The sequence below is a fragment of the Narcine bancroftii genome, chromosome 4 (assembly GCF_036971445.1).
Source record: "Narcine bancroftii isolate sNarBan1 chromosome 4, sNarBan1.hap1, whole genome shotgun sequence".
NCBI classification, from domain to species: Eukaryota; Metazoa; Chordata; class Chondrichthyes; order Torpediniformes; family Narcinidae; genus Narcine; species Narcine bancroftii.
In genome coordinates, this window is record NC_091472.1 from 73,144,227 (window position 1) to 73,164,558 (window position 20,332).

Consider the following 20,332-nt stretch of genomic DNA (forward strand, 5'->3'; position numbering starts at 1 on the left):
AGGTTCACCACTGACTGAGTGAAGAAATCCATTTTTGCCTTCATCCTAAATAGCTGAACCTTTTTAAAAAAAAAATTCTTGCTCCTAGGCTCCTTGGCCAGTGGAGACATCTTCCTTGCATCTTGGCTGTCAACTCCTTCAAGAATATTTTAAGTTTTAATGAGATCTCTGGTCAGGAATGGATTCCATAGCTATTCAATCTCTCTTCATGCAGCAAACCTGCCACTCGTAAAACCAGCCTACTGAATCTTCTCTGCACACCCTGGATGGCATCCCTTCTTAGGTAAGGAAACCAATACTCCAAAGTGTGCCTTCCCCATGCCCAATAAAATAGGAATTCATACTCCTGTATTTGAATCCTCTTGCAAACATGGCCAACATAAAACTTACCTTTTTAATTGCTACCAAATTGATCTTCAGTGACTGGTGAACACAACTTCCGTTAGAACATCTGACTATCAGTCCTCCCTTACCACTATTTCAATACTCAGGTTTTCTGTTATGTTGTCTCTATTCCTTTCTCCTCTTCAGTACTCACTAACTCACCTCATTTAATATAATCAGCAAACCTAGAAACATAACATTTGGTACTGACAGCAGGACTGTGAAAACTTGGGGTCTAAGATCAAATCTCGCAACACCCACTAATTGTACCTGCCATCCTGAGAAGAAATTGTTTATTCCCAATTTTTGCTTTCTATCCAATAAGAAGTTCTCAATCCAGGCCAGCAAAATACTCCCAATTCTTCCTTTCCAATCTCAATGATTGAGAAAATCCAAATACACAATATCTACTCTTTCCACCATTCACTATTCCACCAGTCACTTTCACAAACAACTCTAGCATATCCGTCAAGCACAATTTTTCTTTAATTATCCATCTTGATTCTGCGTATTCCAAAAACACTTCTGAATATGTTATATTATTATATCCTTATCCTTGTTAACTTCTGATCAGAGCTTGCAGCATCTTCCTTTCCACTGACAATAGGCTAAGAAGTCAGTAGTATCACATTTTCTCTCTCCCCCATTTCTTAAATGGTAAGAGTCACAATTACTGACCTCCAATCCAGAACAATTCAAGAATGTATTGAACTTTGGAAGTTGATAACAAAATCTAGACCCAGAGGTCAATCAGGGTTTTGTACGTTTTCTTCTACAATGACAATCACAGATAATTGTTTAATTCCTCCTTAATATATGATTTCTTATACCTTTTCTCTCCTTATAGATAACACAGAACATTGAAAAGAATTTTACCATTAAAATGGAGAATTCATCCCATTAATGAGAATGTTAATAGAATCATATACTTATTGTGTGATGCACATTAAAATTCTTACTTGTTTCAGCCAAACAAGTACTTTGTAAAAATAAAGAGGAATCAACTATAATAATACACCCAGTTGAATTAAAAAGAGATAACTGTGAAAAATTGATAATATATTTCACAGCTTTCCTAATGTCAAAACAAAGCAACTTTGTAAGAATAGACAGTCCTTTTGTAGTGTTAAAGCAGTCCATGATTTGTGTAACAGGGAGAGGACCAAGAGCCTGATAGCTGTTGAAAATAAACTGTTCATGAACCGAGAGATGATGTACCTTCTTCCCGAAGGTAGCATCGAGAGGAGGTTGTGACCATGGTCACTAATGAACAACACTACTTTTGATGCCTGTTATCTTAATTATCACTCTCAAGTGAAAACAGTTCTAATCATATTCATATACAGAATTTTCCCCTACTATTTTAAGCAAGATTAAGAAGGCAAATATTTGACGATTCTTTTCTGGTTTGTGATAATGATTAAAAGTAGAAGGAATATACTATGAAATCTTTCAAAGATTTAAAAAAAATCTCTACTACTTGTTAATTAAGATTTTTTAAAGAGTTCAATTTTTTTTTTGGATAGTAGAATTAGGGTAATGGGGAAAAGTCAGGTAGGTGGGGTGAGCCCATGGACAGAAAAGCTATGATCTTATTAAATGTTGAACCTGCTCCTATTTCTTATGCTCTTGTGTATTTTTGCTTTAATATGCCATCTTTTTTAAAAAGAATTTTTAAACTTGTTTAGTTTCCATTATGTTGTTAAAAGTTGTTTTGAATGTTTCATTGCCTCGTTTTGATTTCTTCAAAAGATTCGTCTTTTAACCAATTTAAGATTGACTGATTGAGCCACCTGTCAAATTTTCTTCTCTTCTCCAAATTCTTTTCTAATTTTTGCATGGGACCTATTCTGGCTGCTCCTACAGGATGCACGAAATTTCCCCATTGACAGGCTTTTCTGTCCATGGGCTCACCCCACCTACCTGCCTTTTCCCCAGTACCCTAATTCTACCCATCATCTTCACAATATCCCACTAAATATATTTCTTTTTGTAAGTCAGCAGCAAGGGCTAGAAATGAGGCTTGTAATTCGACAACAAAACAATCAGAACAACCCTTTACCTGTTTCCTGGACATACAGTTCTAATCTAATTCTTGTTTTTATTTCAAGTCTTTTAACTCTTTAACTCTACCTTTCAAACTGAAACTTTGGCTAAAAATGTTTGACATATTTTTAACAAAATCTGTATTCAGTGTTATGGACGCTGAGGTTTCCTACAAGCCATCATTCTCAACTTCTGTGCATCATAAAAGGATCATTATTTTCATGTTAATAACAAAATGAGTTTCAAATATAGTGGAATTTACATGCAAAATGTGCTGATGTTAAAAACAATTATTTTAAATATTAATATATCTAAATATTAATATATCAAAATATTATAATTGTAAATGCAAAATTATTTTAAAAATGAGTAGAAAAAAAACAAATAATTAAAAAATAAATAACCTGATTGCCCTCTTTCCCATCTCTTGGTTGGGAATCCTCTTTAAACTAAATGGGGATTCAAATCCACACCACATCTGATGGGCACAGAATGACAGAGGTGAATTTTCTTCCAAGATGTCGGGGAACCCCTCCAAAATCGGGTTCCTTGAGTGAATGACAGATGTGCTGACATCCACCATTCAGATTAAATGAATTTACACCTGGGCTGTGTAAGCACAAGTCTCTGTAGGCCACAACTAGTTCAGCCCAGTAGTCATGAAATTATAACACTGCATACATTTTTGATAAAAGGTGTATTTATCAAAACAACACTCCCAAAGAAATACATAAACTAACAAGCTTTTTGATGTACAGAGGCTTAATTTGTATAGACTAATCGTATTATTCGTAGACTTTTGTGAATTATTCAATCATAATAAAGATTAATTTGGAACAGATTGTCCATTAACTATAAACAAGTAAAAATTCACATTTGATGGTATATATTTTGATGTAGAAAATGCATTTACCCAGAACCATGAATGATGAGACCAATAAAGAAGATAATGAAGAAATGATGAGCGAACCAAAACACCTCATAAAATGACCTCATAATAACTGGTGTAGACGAAGTCACGATCAAAACAAAAGACACAGTGATAATGATGCCAGTTACTCCTGCTGTGCTACTTAAGAGTTCTTTTGTTGGGTTCTGAAAATATAAAATGTGTCATGTAAACAAGAGCAAAATCACTTCTTATAAGTAGCATCTTCTTCCTTTTTCATGGTAAATGTCTTAAATGAAAAATGTATTTGAAATTCAATAATGCATTTGATAAAAGCTCATGATGAAATAAACAGAAACAAGAGTTTGCTTTAAGGCCCCTCAAAACTATTCTACTATTTAATCAGTTAATCCTGTACTCCAAAAATGCAAATAGTTGAAATTCTGAAGTTAAAAATAAAAAATGCTGAAAAACTAAATCTGGCAGTGTCTGTGGAAAGACAAACAGTTAATATTTCAAGTCTGGGACCTTTCATCAACACTGAGAAAGAGAGAAATGTTAGTCTTTGAAAGAGAAGCAGAAAACATTTCTTTGACCATATGTACATCATATATCAGATTTCACTCATGGACGCTTTCTCCATTTCCAGAATTCCTATTTCACTCAGACCTTTCCCTCTGGCTATATACCTTCTCTCAATCATTGCTACCTGTTGGCAGGATATTGATTGCATTCTGAATTTGCAGCTTTCCATTTATGAAGAACCAGGCCTGATGTCAACATCAAAGCTTCCAACACTGATCCAAACTGCCTGATTGATCTCTGTCTCATAAAAAACTAATGCCAGCTCTCAGAGACAACCTCATATCTTCCTTTGGGCCATGATCAGACTATTCAACATTGGGCCATTGTCTTCCACAAAGTCTCAGATCTTGAAACCTTGTTCTGTCCCAAGATCCCCAAGATCCACACATCAGATAGTCCAGGTAGACCCTTTGATTCACACTACCCTTGCTGCACTGAACATATATATTGACTCCATTCTTTCTCCCCTTCCTATTTATATTGTAACATTTCAGATGCTCTCACAATTCATTTGAGATGTCCTCCTTCTTCAAACAATGTGGCTTCCCCTCTACCACCATCAACTCGGCCCTCACCCATAATATTCTTCATTATCCACATTTCTGCCCTTGTCCCCTCTGACTCCACATGCAACAAGGACACAATTCCCTTTGTCCTCACCTTCCACCACACCAGCCAATGCATCCAACATATCCTCCTCTCCATTTCCACTATCTACTATGCGATCCCACCAGCAGACACATCTTCCCTCTCCTCCCCTCTCCACTCCCTCCATGATTCCCTTTTCCATTTTCCCTCTCCACCCATCAACTCTTTGGCATCTTCCCCTGTGACTGCAGGAGATGCTCCAGTTGCACCCACACCTTCCCCCTCACCATCATTTTGGACCCCAAACAATCCTTCCAAGTGAAGCAACACTTCACTTGTAAATCTGCAGGGATCATCTACTGCATCCAGTGTTCCTATTGTGGTCTCCTCCACATTGGAGAAACTGGGCACAGACTGGGAGATTGCTTCGTGGAGAACCTCAGCTTTGCTCGCTGCAATAATGTGGATCTTCCAATGGCCACCCATTTCAATTCTCTGGCCCATTCCCTTGCTGACATGTCTGTCCATGGACTCACTTACTGCCAGACTGAGACCACCTGAAAACTGGAGAAACAATACCTCATCTTCCATCTAGTCACCCTCCAAATGATGGCATTAACATCGACTTCTCCGGTTTTTGTTAGGAACCATCCACCCCCAACCCACTATCTTCTTTCCCTTGTCTCTTTTCCTCTAGCTCAGTCTCTTCCCTTTTCCCTCTATCTCCTTTCAAAGAAAAACAATCAATTCTCACCTTTCCTCTCATCATATCCAATTAACACTTTTTGTCTGTTGATCGGTACTCCTCCCCCTCCCATTCTTCCCCCTTTCTTACAACAGGATTTAGATCAGTGGTTTTCAAACTTTTTCTTTCCACTCACATTCTCAACTTCTATAGGTGCTGTGTGATTAGTGAGGGAGTACGTGAGTGGAAAGAAAAAGTTTGAAAACCACTGTTTTAATCGTACCTAATTGACTAGTTATGTGCACAGTTTCATAACTCCAAAGGAAATGGGACAATGACAATTTTTCTCAAGCAAAATATTTCAGTAACAACTGGGTCTACAGCAGTGGCTCTCAAATCTTTTTTCCCTACTCACATACCACTTTTAGTAATCACTTACTAATCACAGAGCACCCATGGCATAGAAACTGGTATGGAAACACCAATACCCCTGAGCATAAAGCCCTCCAAAAGGTAGTAGACACAGCCCAGGACATCACAAGCAAAACCCTCCCCACTACTGAGCACATCTACAGGGAACACTGCCATCAGAGAGCAGCAGAAATCATCAAAAACCTTCACCACCCAGCACAAGCTCTGTTCTCGCTGCTGCCATCAGGAAAGAGGTATAGGTGCCACAGACTCACACCACCAGGTTAAGGAACAGCTGCTACCCTTCCACCATCAGACTCCTCAATGACAAACTCAGAGACTCATTTAAGGACTTTTACTTGTGCACTTTATTGATTTTCGTTTTGTTCTCTCTGTATTACACAGTCAGTTTGCTTACATTCGTTATCTGTTTACATTTCTTTGTTTGCTGACACGTTTATGTTGTGCACACTTTATTTTTTGCACTACCAATTAGTGGTAATTCTGCCGCACCTGCAAGAAAAAGGAATCTCTGGGTTGTATGCGATGTCATATGTGTACTCTGACAATAAATCTGAAGTCTGATCACTTAAGGTGGTATGGGAGTAGAAAGAAAATGTTTAAAAACCACTGATATAGATGAACTGGGAAAGTCAGCAGATGGAATTTAACTCAGACAAGTGTGAGATTTTGAATTTTGTGTGGTTACACCAGGGCAGAACTTACACAATGAATGGTAATGCTTGCTCTGGAGTTTACAGAAAAATGTAGTGCAGAAAACTTAGATTATTTTGGTATATCATTCCATGAAAGTAGAAATAAAGGTAAACAGAATGGTGAAAAAGGTGCTTGGCATACGGGTCTTCATGGGTCAAGGCATTGAGCTCAGGATCAGGGACAGCATGTTACTGCTGTAGGAGAAGTTGCTGAGACCATATTTGGAATATCATGTGTGGTTCTGGTCACCCAGCTAAAAGGATAACATTAAGCTGGAAAGGGTGCAGAAAATTGACAAAAATGTTACCAGGGCTAGTGGACTTAAGTTAAAAGAACTTTTCACCCTGGATTTTAAGAGGATTATAACATCATGAGGGCCATAGATATGATAAATAAATTTAGACATGCAGCGCAGTACCAGGCCCTTCTGACCCACAAGACTATTTCCCCACCCCCTCCCCAAATACACCAATGAATGGACAATCTGTGTATATTTTTGAAAGGTGGGATGAAAGCAGAGCACCAGAAGGAAACCCACGCAGACACAAGGCGAATGTACAGTCAATGCTGAATCCAATCCCAGGTTGCTGGTACTGTAATAGCATTGCGCTAACCACTCGCTCTAATTGTGTGGTCCATAGTCTTTCTGCCAAGGTAAGGGAATCAAAACTAGAGGACATAGATTTAAGATGAGAGGGAAAAGATTTAAAAGGGGGCTGAAGGACATAGGATGACGAGGGGGAAAATGAGCCTGCTGAAAAGTGGTAGAGAAGCAAACAATTATACTATTTAAAAAAGATTTTGACTGGTACATGGATAGGAAAAGTTTAGAGGGGTACGGGCTGAACACAGGCAAATACAGTAGTACTAGCTTGGGTAGCAACTTGCTGGCATGTAAAATTTGAGCTCAAGGGTCTATTTCTGTGCTGTAAAACTCTGCTCTCCATTGTATGGCACTATTCCTTGTAACACATGGTCTAATAGCCTGAATACGCCTGAGATTGTCTTATCTTGGAAATTAAGCAGGCTCAGGCCTGGTCAGTACTTGGAGAGGAGACTGTCTAGGAACACCAGGTGCTTTGGGTGTCTGTGAGGAGTACTGGAGAAAGTGGCGACTCTCTGTCTGTGGTAGACAAACTTAAAGAATTTCATGTTTTTTTACATTCTACATGTAGTATTATGTGACAGTATTGGAACCTTCACCCTTTTTTTAAATTTTACCCTCTTCATCATCCACAGACCCAAGCAATCTTTCCATGTGAAGCATAAGCTCTCTTGCACTTTTTCCAATCTAGTGTACTCCATGTAATGTTAACAATGTAGCTTCCTCAAATTAGAGCCACAGAATCCATATTGGGTGATCGCTTTGAAGATCATCAGTGCTCAGTCCCAGGAATGGCGTGGAGCTTCCTGTTATCTGCCACTTTAATTCCCCATCCCATTTCCATTCTCACCTTTCATTCTGTGGTCGCTACACTGCAACAATGGGGCCTAAGCAATGTCTGAGTAGGTTGCAGCTTGTTAAATTCTCCAACTTTAGATAATTTTCTCTTCCTGTTTGTATCAAGATTAGCCATGTTTGCTTGCCATTCCTTCTTTCCTTTTTCTTGGATTTGCATTGTTTGGCCCACTGGGAAAATCAACCTTTCTCTGTTGAGAGGTCCTGTTCCTGAGCTGTTAACTATTTCTCTTTGCATAGATGCTGCCTGACATGCTATGTTTTTTCCAGTGTTTCTTTTATAATCTTGTAACTTGTCCTCTTTCCTGCCTGATCTCCATTTCCTTTGAACAACTTTTAATAATAATGTGAAGTTATCTGTACAACTGTGTTTAAAGAATTACTGAACAGATATATCCACAATTAAAACTTTGAATAAATCTCCAAAAAATTTAAAAAGGAAGGAGCAATATATTTTATTTAAAGATAATCCTTTCATAATTTGTTTTTAGAAAGTAATTCCTAACATTCTTTTTCCTTTCAACTAATGGGATTCTTACCTATGGATAAATTCTGCTAATTTTTTAAATGTAGGAATAGACAATTAGGCAAGTACATACTTTTTAAATGTAATTCTTAACTTTGCTAGAACAAATCACAGATAAAAAAGTTCTGAAGAAGGCAATTATTCAATTTATCAATACATTATCAGTTTCATAAGTGAGAGTCCAACACTTTGAAAGTCAAGCAGGAGTTGCATATACCTGTACTGTATATTGGCTAAAATTTTTAAGTACTGTCAAATATTTACAAGGTTACGTTTAAAATTAGTTTGCACAGATATTGCACAGAAGACATGAAATGGATAAACTATATTTTAGAATAATGGACAGAAACAAGATATTAAGGGAAACTAAGTTTTCAATGAATTGAGTGAGTGATAAAGTTGTAGCAATTTGCAATGTAGTTGATTCAACGTACCGTGTCATATGTTCTGATGGGGTTGAGGTAACTTTCACTATAATTTGTCCCAATGCTGGAAAGTCTGGTCAGTAAGCTTTTCGCACCAGGTGAATAGCTTTCATGGTATCGCTCAATATTGAACAGATGTGCAATTATATGAATAACTAAAGGTTGGAAAACAAATATTTTATTTACTATCTTTTTGGTAGTTGAATTCTGAAATAGACAAGCACAGTAGTCCAATGGTTTCATAGAATGAATATATCATTACAGATTCAGTATGTTTGAAAGTCATGCAAATTATGACAGATATAAGTCGCTGGGGAGAAAAACAAAATTTAGGTACTTATTTATTAGCATTCCCAATTTGCAAATTTCTCTTAAAGAAAAAATATATGGTTCTCTGTTTGGCCTCATAGTTTAATAACAATTAGACTTTATAATATTGAAGGGAAACTTCTCCATCTCACAAAAACATTTTTTGACAATGTGGTTGACTTTTAATGAACCCTGAAAAGGGCTACTAGGCCACTTGTTTCAAAGCAACTAGGGGTGGGTAATACAAGCTGAAAATTGAATACATGAAAAAAAAGGTTAGTGACTGTTGATGCTGCATAGACCTTTTCTGAATATGAAGAACTGAAATATAGGCAATTCCAGGGACTGCCTATGAGAAGAGAGAAATTGTTGTCAGCTTTAATAATACCCAATACTCTCTTAACCTGATAGTGTCAGTCATTGAAAATGGATTTACACCCTAGTTTCTCACTGCCACAGTTTACTGTGTGCCACTTTTTCCTGCAGGAGAGAGAGAAATTAATTTAGCATTATTTTTGGATGAAGTGCAAGCTTCAGTTATATTGCAGGCAATCTGTCAGTAAAGATTAGGGTAGTGGCAATTAGATAGATATAACTTGTAAGAAATAGGTTTAAGTTTAGCTTTGCAGAGACTGTTTTTCAAGAAGCAAGATTCCTTTGTGGTCATAGACATAAATAAATAAAATGTAAAGGCAAAGAGGAGCCACTACCAAGAAAAGGAAGAAAAAAAGAACCCCTTCAGAACATCTCCTCCAATACCATTGCCTTCTGTGCCATCGTAACTTCCTTGAATGCATGGTGTCTCTTCCATTCTAGTGGTGAGCCTGAGCTCCAATCATCCAAGCTACCCTCCTTGGCTCCGAAACCCAAACCCCAATATGATTAGGAAGCTGTCAGTGCCTGAGCCCCTTCTGGAGCTCTGCCTGCCAGTAATCTTGGCCTCAATACCTTGTTCTCAGAAGCCAGTCTCCAACAATTATGGCCTGGTGCGTGGCATTCGGCAGCCAAGCCCCATGTTGGTCCACTGCTGTGCCTGTAGGGTCTTCACCAGACTTCTCTTTCTTGGCAGAGAGGGTGTTCTCCTGCTCTGGTGCCCAGCACTGGTCACTGATTCCCTAGAGCCCGCAACCTTCACAGTCAGGATTGTCAAGCATGGGTGCTACCATCTTAGGCACAGACCATGGTTGACCAATGTAAAAATAATTCACCACTGGGTCTTTTTTATAGGCATTTCAAACCTGTACAGGGTCATCAGGCACAACAATCATACAGTAGGACCATGCAGTGGACATAGAAAAATTTCTATGCTCCTCCAGGTTTTTTTAGATAATTGTGATGCATTGCCTAAAGGAGTCTGAGGTTAATGATACAGTTGCTGACAGATGATATTTAATGAAATTTGCACTGACCTTGATTAACGTTAGTAAACATAGAGACATTCAACACAGAAACAAGCCCTTTGCCCACTTAATTTATGTCAACCATTCACATTAAACCCTCCTTAATTCCACTTTTTAAAAAATTGTCCCACATTCTCTTCAACTTTCCCAGGATTCTTCTTGAGGCATCATTCTTTACATGACAGATAGCTATTTTATGTGTATTTTACAGTGTACCTGGACAGTTATCGGGAGAGGGGATGGGGAAATATATTTCTCCTCTTCTCCACTTTATCAATAGACCATTCAATGCAACTGCATGCTTCTTACTTCCCTCTCTCACCTGCATCTCTGGCCCCTGATATGCATACAGCGAGCAACCCTTTTCCATATGTTCATCATTTCCATCCCCTCTTACATTTGTCATTATCCCTCTTCTCCCAATATAATTTAGACCTACATGGTGGTTCTTTGACAGCATTCACACATCTCATTATCCTTATTGGTCTGTGACCTTCCTCGAACTAATCTTTTCTTCTGATCCAAACAAACTCATATCTCATATTTCAAAGGCCTTTCCATTGATCCATGATTCCTTCATTGGGGCCTGATCTAAATCTCGCGGGCACAGGCCAGGAAACAGTTCAATTATTTTAATTGTCCAATTGTTAACTTCAACAGGACCTCTGCGAATTTGTCATTCCTGCTGCTATATCTTCCCTGCTCTATTGTCATAAATATCTTAATTATTGCACTAATTATTACTACAACAAATTACTGACCATGTGACAAATAATGCATCAAAATTACTTTTTAACAGCAATTGGATGTAAAGTAGCAAATTGAGGAACAAATGTGCAACAGGATGAAAATACAAAAAAAAAACACCAGAAGATCATTTTATCTCAGGTTTGGAATTATTATAGCACATCTTCAGATGAATTATTTAGGAATTAATAGGGAAAACCTTACCTGTCTGTAAGATTATCATGTAGGAAACCATTTTATGAAATCTGATGTTTTTATCCAGCTGCCTTCGGATATTGCTTCGACAACACTGGGATAAGAAGCAATGTAAAAATACCCTATTAGCCTAATTTATCAAAGTTATTGAAAAAAATTAAAATTGTCTAAACCTGGGTTTTAGCAATCATGTGGACTTTCCTGGATGCGCCTTTCAAAAAACACATCTACAGACCTTAGGGTGGGATTTTCATTTTTTTTCCAATGTAAACTTGTCCCAACTCCAGTGCAATTTGCAAAACTAACAGTTCTCATTTATTTGCAGAAAAACCAAAATGTATCAACTCTGATTTCCTGGTAAGTTTTCTATTTAAAGGGCCAGATTCAAACTAGATTCTTTGTTCTTGTTGAATCTTGGGATCTCACAAGAGGAACAAGCAATTGTTTTCACTCTGCCAAAAGAGGATGAGGTTATAGTCACACTCAGCTTTTGAGTATCTGGGTTATTTCAGGCTGCTGCAGCTGATCTCTGCCACATCTTAGTTTGATACTCACTATTGCATTAAAGAGAACTCCCAAAATTCAAGGAGAGGGAAGCACAGGTCCAGTGGAAGAGGTTTCTGCTGGGACTGCTGTCTTTCCCAAAGTGCATTCATAGCCTTATTAAGACAGCTATGGTAACTTCCTGTTTAAATGGGGCCCCATTGCACAAAGAAAATTTCTGGATTTAAAACCATGGTATTTTTTGTTCCTCCACACCACATAGAAAATACTCAAATCTATTCTTCTTAGATTGAAGGTTGATGGCCTGCCAGAATTTTATATTGAAGTCTATCAACAATAGCTTTACCCATCTACTTATTCTAATTTTCATATCCCCACACTTTGTACCATCAGTGAACTTAATTATATGGCTCTGGTTATTCAAATAAATAATATATAAAGAAAATAAATTGAAATCCGACTCAGATCCCTGGAGGACACAATGACAATTTGGATATATTATTGAAATTGGATGCATTCTGTTCATCTCTTATCACCTCACTATAGGAAGGAAGTCATTAAGCTGGAAAGGGTGCAGAAAAGATTCATAAAGATGTTACCAGGAATGGGGCTTAAGTTATCAAGAGAGACTGGGTAGGATGGGGCTATTTTTTTTCCAGGTGATTAGGAGGTTGAGGATATGAAATTTATAGTGGTATATAAAAGCATGAGGCACATAGAAAAGGTGAATGGCTCAAGTATATTTCCCAGGATAGGGGAGTCTAAAATTAGAGGTGAAAGGGGAAAGTTTTGAAGGGACCCAAGGGGCAGACTGATGAAGAAGTGAGTGCAATTACAACACTTAAAAGACACTTAGTGAAATGGATGGAAAAAAATAAAAATATAGGTCAAATGCAGGTGTACAAGACTAGCTCAGGTAGGAAACACAAGTTGAGCAAGAAGGGCCTGTTTCTTTGTTGTGAAAGCCTTTGACTCTATCCATAATTTCTGTTGTGTATCTTATAATCAATTCTCTGAATATGCAACAAGTTTCTTCAAATTCCAAGTGATCACACTTTGTGAATTTAAGTGGACCATATTAAGTGCCTTCAGGAAGTTTATGGAAAATGTTTTCACAATTATTATTTTATCAACAAATAGTAAATACAAAAATCACTAGAAATATTCAGATCAACCAGTATCCTTGCTTTCTTAAACATGAATTACTCATGTTAACCTTTCATTTTCTGATCAGTTCAAGTTCGTTCAAGAGCAGTTATCTCATCCTAAAAAGTGTCTAGTAGTTTCTCCACAATGAACAGTAGACAAGTAGGCGAATGTTTGGAATTCTCTAACCAGGGAAGTGGTTGAGGCTGCCTCATTAAACATATTTAAAATTCGGTTAGATAAATTTTTACATGATAGAGGAATTAGGGGATATGGGGAGAAGGCAGGTAGGTGGAGTTAGGTCATAAATTAGATCTGCCATGATCGTATTGAATGGCGGAGCAGGCTCGATGGGCCATTTTTGGCCTACTCCTGTTCCTACTTCCTATGTTCCTATTCTAATTGACCTCTTTAACCTTTTTAAAAATTAAATAACTGACACCATGTTAGATGGATGTTATAAAGAATAACATGATGACTACAACCAGTAATCTTGCAGGAATCTTGTGATAAGGCATTCTTGTTCAATTGGACATGAGGAAGGTACCTTTGTTTACTGTTGCCCACTTTTGCCCTGACAACATATCTAGATTTCATTTATCTAACCATTTGAGTTTAACAACTTCAGTTTGATCTAGTTCTAGTGTCACAAGGTTATCAGTCAATTTCCATGAAGAATGTCAGAAAAATGTGAATATCACCAGAAACTTTAAATTGGTCTCTCCATCAGCATACAGCATATCTCCATGCAGTTCACTGCCTTGGGCAGAATTTTCTGTTCTAACACCTGCTTCAGATGCATTTCTCCTGTACTGTGGGAGAAAATCTAGGCTTTACAGAAACAGGGTTGCGTACATCTGTGCGATCTATCTCAGCTTCCCATTGTATCTATCTTTTGGATGTTCTTTCCCTGGAGACAATATCTGATCCTGATCTCTTGGCACCACCCAATTAACAACTAAAATGCCTGGCTCCAAGCCTCTCCTTCCTACCACAACAAAATATGTAACGTCTATCACTTCTGTTTGAAGGTATTTGCACAAATGGAACTTTTCATGTATGGACCAACAACCAAAAATAGTAATTGACACCTCACTGCTGCCTCCATCATGCACACCAGGATATGCCTCCATCATGCACACCAGGATATGCCTCCATCATGCACACCAGGATATGCCTCCATCATGCACATCAGGATATGCCTCCATCATGCACACCAGGATATGCCTCCATCATGCACACCAGGATATGCCTCCATCATGCACACCAGGATATGCCTCCATCATGCACACCAGGATATGCCTCCATCATGCACACCAGGATATGCCTCCATCATGCACACCAGGATATGCCTCCATCATGCACACCAGGATATGCCTCCATCATGCACACCAGGATATGCCTCCATCATGCACACCAGGATATGCTGGAATGTCTTTGTAATGTATCCAGAATTTGCTCTGATTAATATTAATAAAAGCAAGATGGAAAAGACTCTGAAATGACTGAAACAAACATGGAAATTTGTATTCTTGCATAATCCCTTGTATTATTCAAATGATATATGGAATGCAATGGTCCAAGTAAATATTACAATCCTATCCTCTGGAATTTATGACTTTTCTACTGTATCCAGTAAAGTTGGAAGATTCTCTCCACATAGGTCTTTGGTCTTCAAATATTGCATTGCTGAAGAGAGTTCATTAAAATCTGGGACTAAATCATTTATAAAAGTTTTAAACTATCTAACATGACCGCTATCAACTTTATCTACTCATGTGTCTCAATGCTGAAGGTTATATATTCAAACACTTTACTGAGTACATAAGCACTTTATCCAAGATGAGATTTTGATGTAGTACATTACTACATAAATGATACATTTTTAAGGAAGTTTCTTTTAAGGAAGTTACTTTTTCACAGATGTAAAAAAAGGACAGAGCTCACTTGAGGAATAACCAAGATCTATTTATAACACAGAGAATAAATAAATAATTTTAACTTGGAGAGATAGTAACCACCTTACCGACATGAAATAAAAGCTTCACTTCAAAAGAATTTCAACATCTTCAGATGATGAAAGATGTTATTTAAATGTGAGTTCTTTCCTGTTTCTATAATTGTCCTGCTTCTCTGTTAACTTATCAATTTCTCCTTACAGTTCGATTTGCTTGAACAGTTTGAATTTAACCATTTATTTCAATTACAGCCAAGATAAAACATGTTCAGGTATTAAGAGATTATTTTTCATTTCTGATACCCGATCACTTCAACTGATAGATCATTACAGATGAATTGCTACATCAATTTAAAAATAACATTTTCTTATCCATTGTATTTCATTTGGCAAATGATAGGTAAAATTAAATATAAAAATACACCTCAAGTAGCATTAACCCAGGATACCTTAATGAAATAGCACATACACTGCATGATCCTCTGAGCAATGAAATGAGATTTCGACTGATGGGCAGCAGGATCAGGAAACAATTTAAGTTGAGACATGTTGCAGATGCTCTTGACCAAGCCAATGCTGACTAATAGGAAAAATAAGACAGATGGCTCCAGTTTACTAACAAAGTTAAAGTAATCTTTTAAAAATATATTTTAAATTACTGCTATCTTACTTACTCCAAGTAATGCACGGGTATAAATATAGGCTTCTCCTTGCTCGTACAGGTAAAAAGTGTGGCCAAAGAGGAAAGCATTGATTCCCAACCAGAACAACTACAACAAAAACACCTTTTATTTCACAAACTTAAAAGTAATGAGACAATTACAGTGATTTTTGAAAAAATTAATTTTGCATTATGTATCAAAATGTTTTAATATGAGGAAGTTAACAATCATCTTCAAATTAGATCGAGTATGTTGATGCAAAATAAATTTGGATATACAGGAATATCATTCAATAAGTGAACACATTGGTTTTATTTGCCAGTAATTTATCTAGATTTAAAGTCAGTCTCTACCTTTAAAATTCAAACAAATCTGAGTCATATTAAAGCAGTGAAATATAATTAGAGCTTGTTTTCAGAATACTATGTTTAAAGCACAGAAATTTATAGCATTTACTTTATACTAAAGATATAATGGACGATTTAACAATTTAAACATGAGACTTACTAATATAGTGATCTTTGGAGCTTCATTCACAAGCCAGTTTGCCATTGATGCTGTTGTACTGTTGTATTAATCCGTTCTTTGCTCTCCTTACAATTGGTGTTTTGTTTTCTATCCACCCAAAACTGATGCCTGTGGCAAAGGTGCAGCAGTATTCAGAGTGCCCTCTGGGAATTGTAGTTCAAATTTGCCTGTGCATCATGCAAGTCTTTATTCATTGGGAGCAGTGAAACTCCTAGCAACTCCATAGTATAGTAAAACTTAAAAAGAACATGTTAAAACGTGGCTGCCAGTTATATACCTCCTCATTGACACATTCCAGTCAGTTTGAATCAGCAAAATTATCTTCTCCTTGCTGACCATCAACACAGGGGCATCATAAGGCTGCCACCTACTCTACCCCATGTACACTTACGACTGCATTGCCAACTCCAACTCAATCTACATATTCACTGTCAACAGCACCATGTTGTCAGCCAAATAACTGGAAAAAAATGAGTCAGATTGAGAATCTGGTTGTGGGATGCCACAACAACAATTTTGCTCTCAACATAACCAAATCCACGGACAGTTTCTTTCCAACACCTATCAGGCTCTTGATCCTCCCTTTGTTGCTTGCATAATCGTCGAATTTTTTGAACCAATTTTTAAGGTAAAATTTGGGGGTTGATTATTACACGCCTACTACTTTTGACCACGGTAAGTACCTTTGTCGGTTGAGGTGTCGGGAGTTCAGCCAGGACTGGGTGGCAAGTTCGCATTCAGGGCGTCGGGAGCTCGGATGGGCAGGTGGGTGGCTAGACCAGGTGGTAAGTTTACATCCTAGGCGTCGGGAGCCTAGGTGAGGATCTGCAGTTGGGCCGTTGGTTCTCCAGTGAGCAGGAGGTCAGGATCAAAAATAGAGGAGTTGACTTATACAAGCGAAAATTGGAAAATACCAGATTTTTGGCCAAAAGTAGGGGGATGGTCAACTTTTACATGGTATCAACTATTACACGAGTATGTATGGCATTTATCTTTTACATTTATTACCTCTTTTTAATTCAATGAAGTATACTATTGTGGTTGTATTTTAGTTGTTTTTGAAGTTGATTTTTATTATAAAGTACTTGGTCAGCTGCAGCAAGTAAGAATTTCAGTGCATTTGTACATTGTACAACATATGTGACAGTAAACATTATTATCTTAAATTGTCTTCTACATACACCCACCCTCATGAGAATCCATCTGCTATATGTTTCCTTTCTTGGTCACATGAAAAACATCTCTACCCTGGAAGGAGCTAGGCTGCCAGTCTGTCCTTTCCTCAGTTATGTTTCTGTGATTGCAATAAGTGTTTTGAAACATTTTAATCTTTAAAGCATCATGTATATTTCAGCATTGTTGTCATGGAATAGAGGAAAAATTGCATTTGGAAAGGCCTGGAAATCATTAATGTTAATGCTAGTTTTAAAGATTGTTTCACTCTTCCACTCTCATTAATAATCTAAGAAATATACCAAGAAAGGTGCAACTAAATCTTAGACTCTGTATTCATTATTTTGAATTTTCTTTTCAAACATCTGACTGGAGAAAACAGGGATAAGTACTTAAAAATATTACAGTATTTCAAAATATATTATTTCATCACTTTTAATAATTGCATTGAGAAAGATTAAAAAAAGTTCACAAATTGACAATTTCCTCAATGTTGAAATGTTTGCATGTCGCACCATTGTCCAGAAACATGAGGGCAGTTGTTTGCCATCTTCATAGAACTTATCATTTCCTCCTTCAATAAAAGATTTGGCCATGAGTGGAAGATTATCTATGTAGAAATATTGTATAATAATGTGGCTTGAACTCTTATTGCCACTCTAACTGATACAATTTTAGCTCCTCCTCTAAACAGTTTTGAGGTTTAAAGTATGAAAAATGTTACACTTTGTGTATCTGTTGATATGTTTGACCACCAAGTGGAACAAATCTGTTAGAATTAGGGAATACAAATAATTTTCACCAATAGTAATTCAAGAGTTTATGTATTCAGAAAATGAAGAGCATTTAACAGTGACAGAAAGTTTTGGACTGTGAGGAGTAGAGGAAGGGTTGGGAGAGTGGCCGGGAAATGAGGCTTTCTAAATTAAAAATCGCAGATGATTGTACTTGAATTCTTTCAAAGCCCCACTCTATCTATTTAATTAATTTCTTCCAGCTCCACAATTGCACCATATCTGCAACTTTTTTTTCCTGATTTGTCCTCTTGTTCATCTAGGCTTTGCTGGGCAACACCATTAGTAGTAATGCATTTAGCCACCATTTGAAGTGAGAAATTCTAAACTTTTCTGCCTTTTCATTTGTTTTCTTTCCTTCATTATTAAAATCTTACTTTATACATCACCATCTTACTTAATATTTCTTCCTTTGGTTGTATTTTCTTTATTTTTTTTCTGGCTCTTTGAATTTCCCTGTCACATCTTTTTATAATCATAAATAATATGTATGAAGACAATTTTGGTGTTTAGACAGTGATTATGCAGACCGCTGTAAGCAATTTAAATATAAAGAAGTATTTTAAAAAATTATTTTACTGCTTCTTTGGAAAGATTTAGAAAAACCTGAATGACTAAGTTAGTGCTTTGCAACTATGAAATAGAGTCCTGCCCCCTTGTGGTATAAAAGTATATGGAAATTACACTATTGCTTATCTTTTATCAGCATTGATAATGTCCAATTGAATCACTTTGATAATATATTTGCATTTAACATTTTTCAAAATGTACATTTTCTGACTTACCTAAATTCACTGAGAAAGCTTAGGATACAAAACTTTAGATGTTATTCCATTTCCTTGGCCCCCTACCACTCAAAGCACTTCCACTGCTTTCCAGACAGGAAAGCTTGAGCTCAAGTTGAGTGCCAATACTCAGGGATTTCATCAATATATAGTGATAGATGTAAAATTGAATCTTGGGTAAGAAAATTCTCCAAAGTTATGATTCTTTTATATTTTATATATTACTATTCTCATTTATATATGCCACAAGGATATTTTTAGGGATCACATTCAACTTTGCTCTCTGAGTTTTTAAATTCACTGAAAAAAATACAAGTTCTATAATGACCAATTATAGAGATTTTTACACTGAAATCCTGCGATATTGCTGTAAGGAAGACCTGCCATTAAGCCGGCTTTGGTCATTTACACTGAACCGAACAAAGCCGGCATAATGCTGGGTCAGTGTGTCTTTTTACATAGCAAGCCAGCATTCCAGGAGCAAAAGAAGTGGGTAACTCAATAGTATCGGTGTATAGTGTCATGAAAACATACCATATTTGACAGCATGTTAGACCCACTTTTCTCCCAAAAAATGGCTCAAGAATATTCCTCCGGCCTTATATGCATTGAAATTAAGGTGAGTAACGCCAACAGTGGTAATTGTCGCTGCATGGCTCACTAACATCACTGTTATCGGTCCCCGCACTGGTCATTGTTGTGTTGAGAAAGTGTCAGGTTTGAGGGAGATGAGTCTGGACACAAGGGTTTGCAAACAAATATTAGTTTTATTAACACATAACAATTAATAGAAGAGTGTGGAAAAATCATTGTGGGAATAAAGCATACATGTGCACTATTTATAAAAGAGCATGGGAAAATCTACTGCAAGTATTGATCTATAGCTGTGGATTTCAAACTTTTTCTTTCCATTCACATACCACCTTAAGTAATCCCCATGCCATAGGTGCTCTGTGATCAGTAAGGGATTACTTAAGGTGGTATGTGAATGGAAAAAAAGGTTGAGAACCACTGCTCTATACCCAACTGTTAATGAAGCAATTTTGCTTGAAAAAAATTGTCACTGGCCCATTTCCTTTGGAGTTATGAAACTGTGCACATAATGAGTCAATCAGGTATGATTAGAACAGTGGTTTTCAAACTTTTTCTTTCCATTCACATACCACCTTAAGTAATCCCTTACCAATCACTAAAATCTATAATTGAGGCCTGGTGGTGGGCTGTCAAGGGTTGGGGGGGGGGGGGGAGCAGGGCAGTGGGCTTCAAACTGTTCAAACTGAGGGCAAACCTACAGACCAGCTTGCTCACAGCATAAGGTGATTAGAGACACATGAGGACAACTGAGAGCAGGGAGGTGGGATCACTGTGGGGGATGGTCTTTTTATCACAATGCCACTCCCTAACACTAATCTCTACT

The 20,332-nt window shown here is 37.2% G+C and overlaps 1 protein-coding gene across 1 annotated transcript in view; it reads right to left on the minus strand.

The window, feature by feature from the left end:
* LOC138762376 (NADPH oxidase 3-like) overlaps positions 1-20,332 on the minus strand; it is a 67,269-nt gene that overhangs the window by 20,573 nt on the left and 26,364 nt on the right. Inside the window, 5 exon segments of the mRNA XM_069936143.1 lie at positions 3,344-3,525; positions 8,725-8,870; positions 11,376-11,460; positions 15,443-15,553; positions 15,648-15,758. Of these exon segments, the coding sequence (XP_069792244.1) occupies positions 3,344-3,525; positions 8,725-8,870; positions 11,376-11,460; positions 15,443-15,553; positions 15,648-15,758 (635 nt within the window).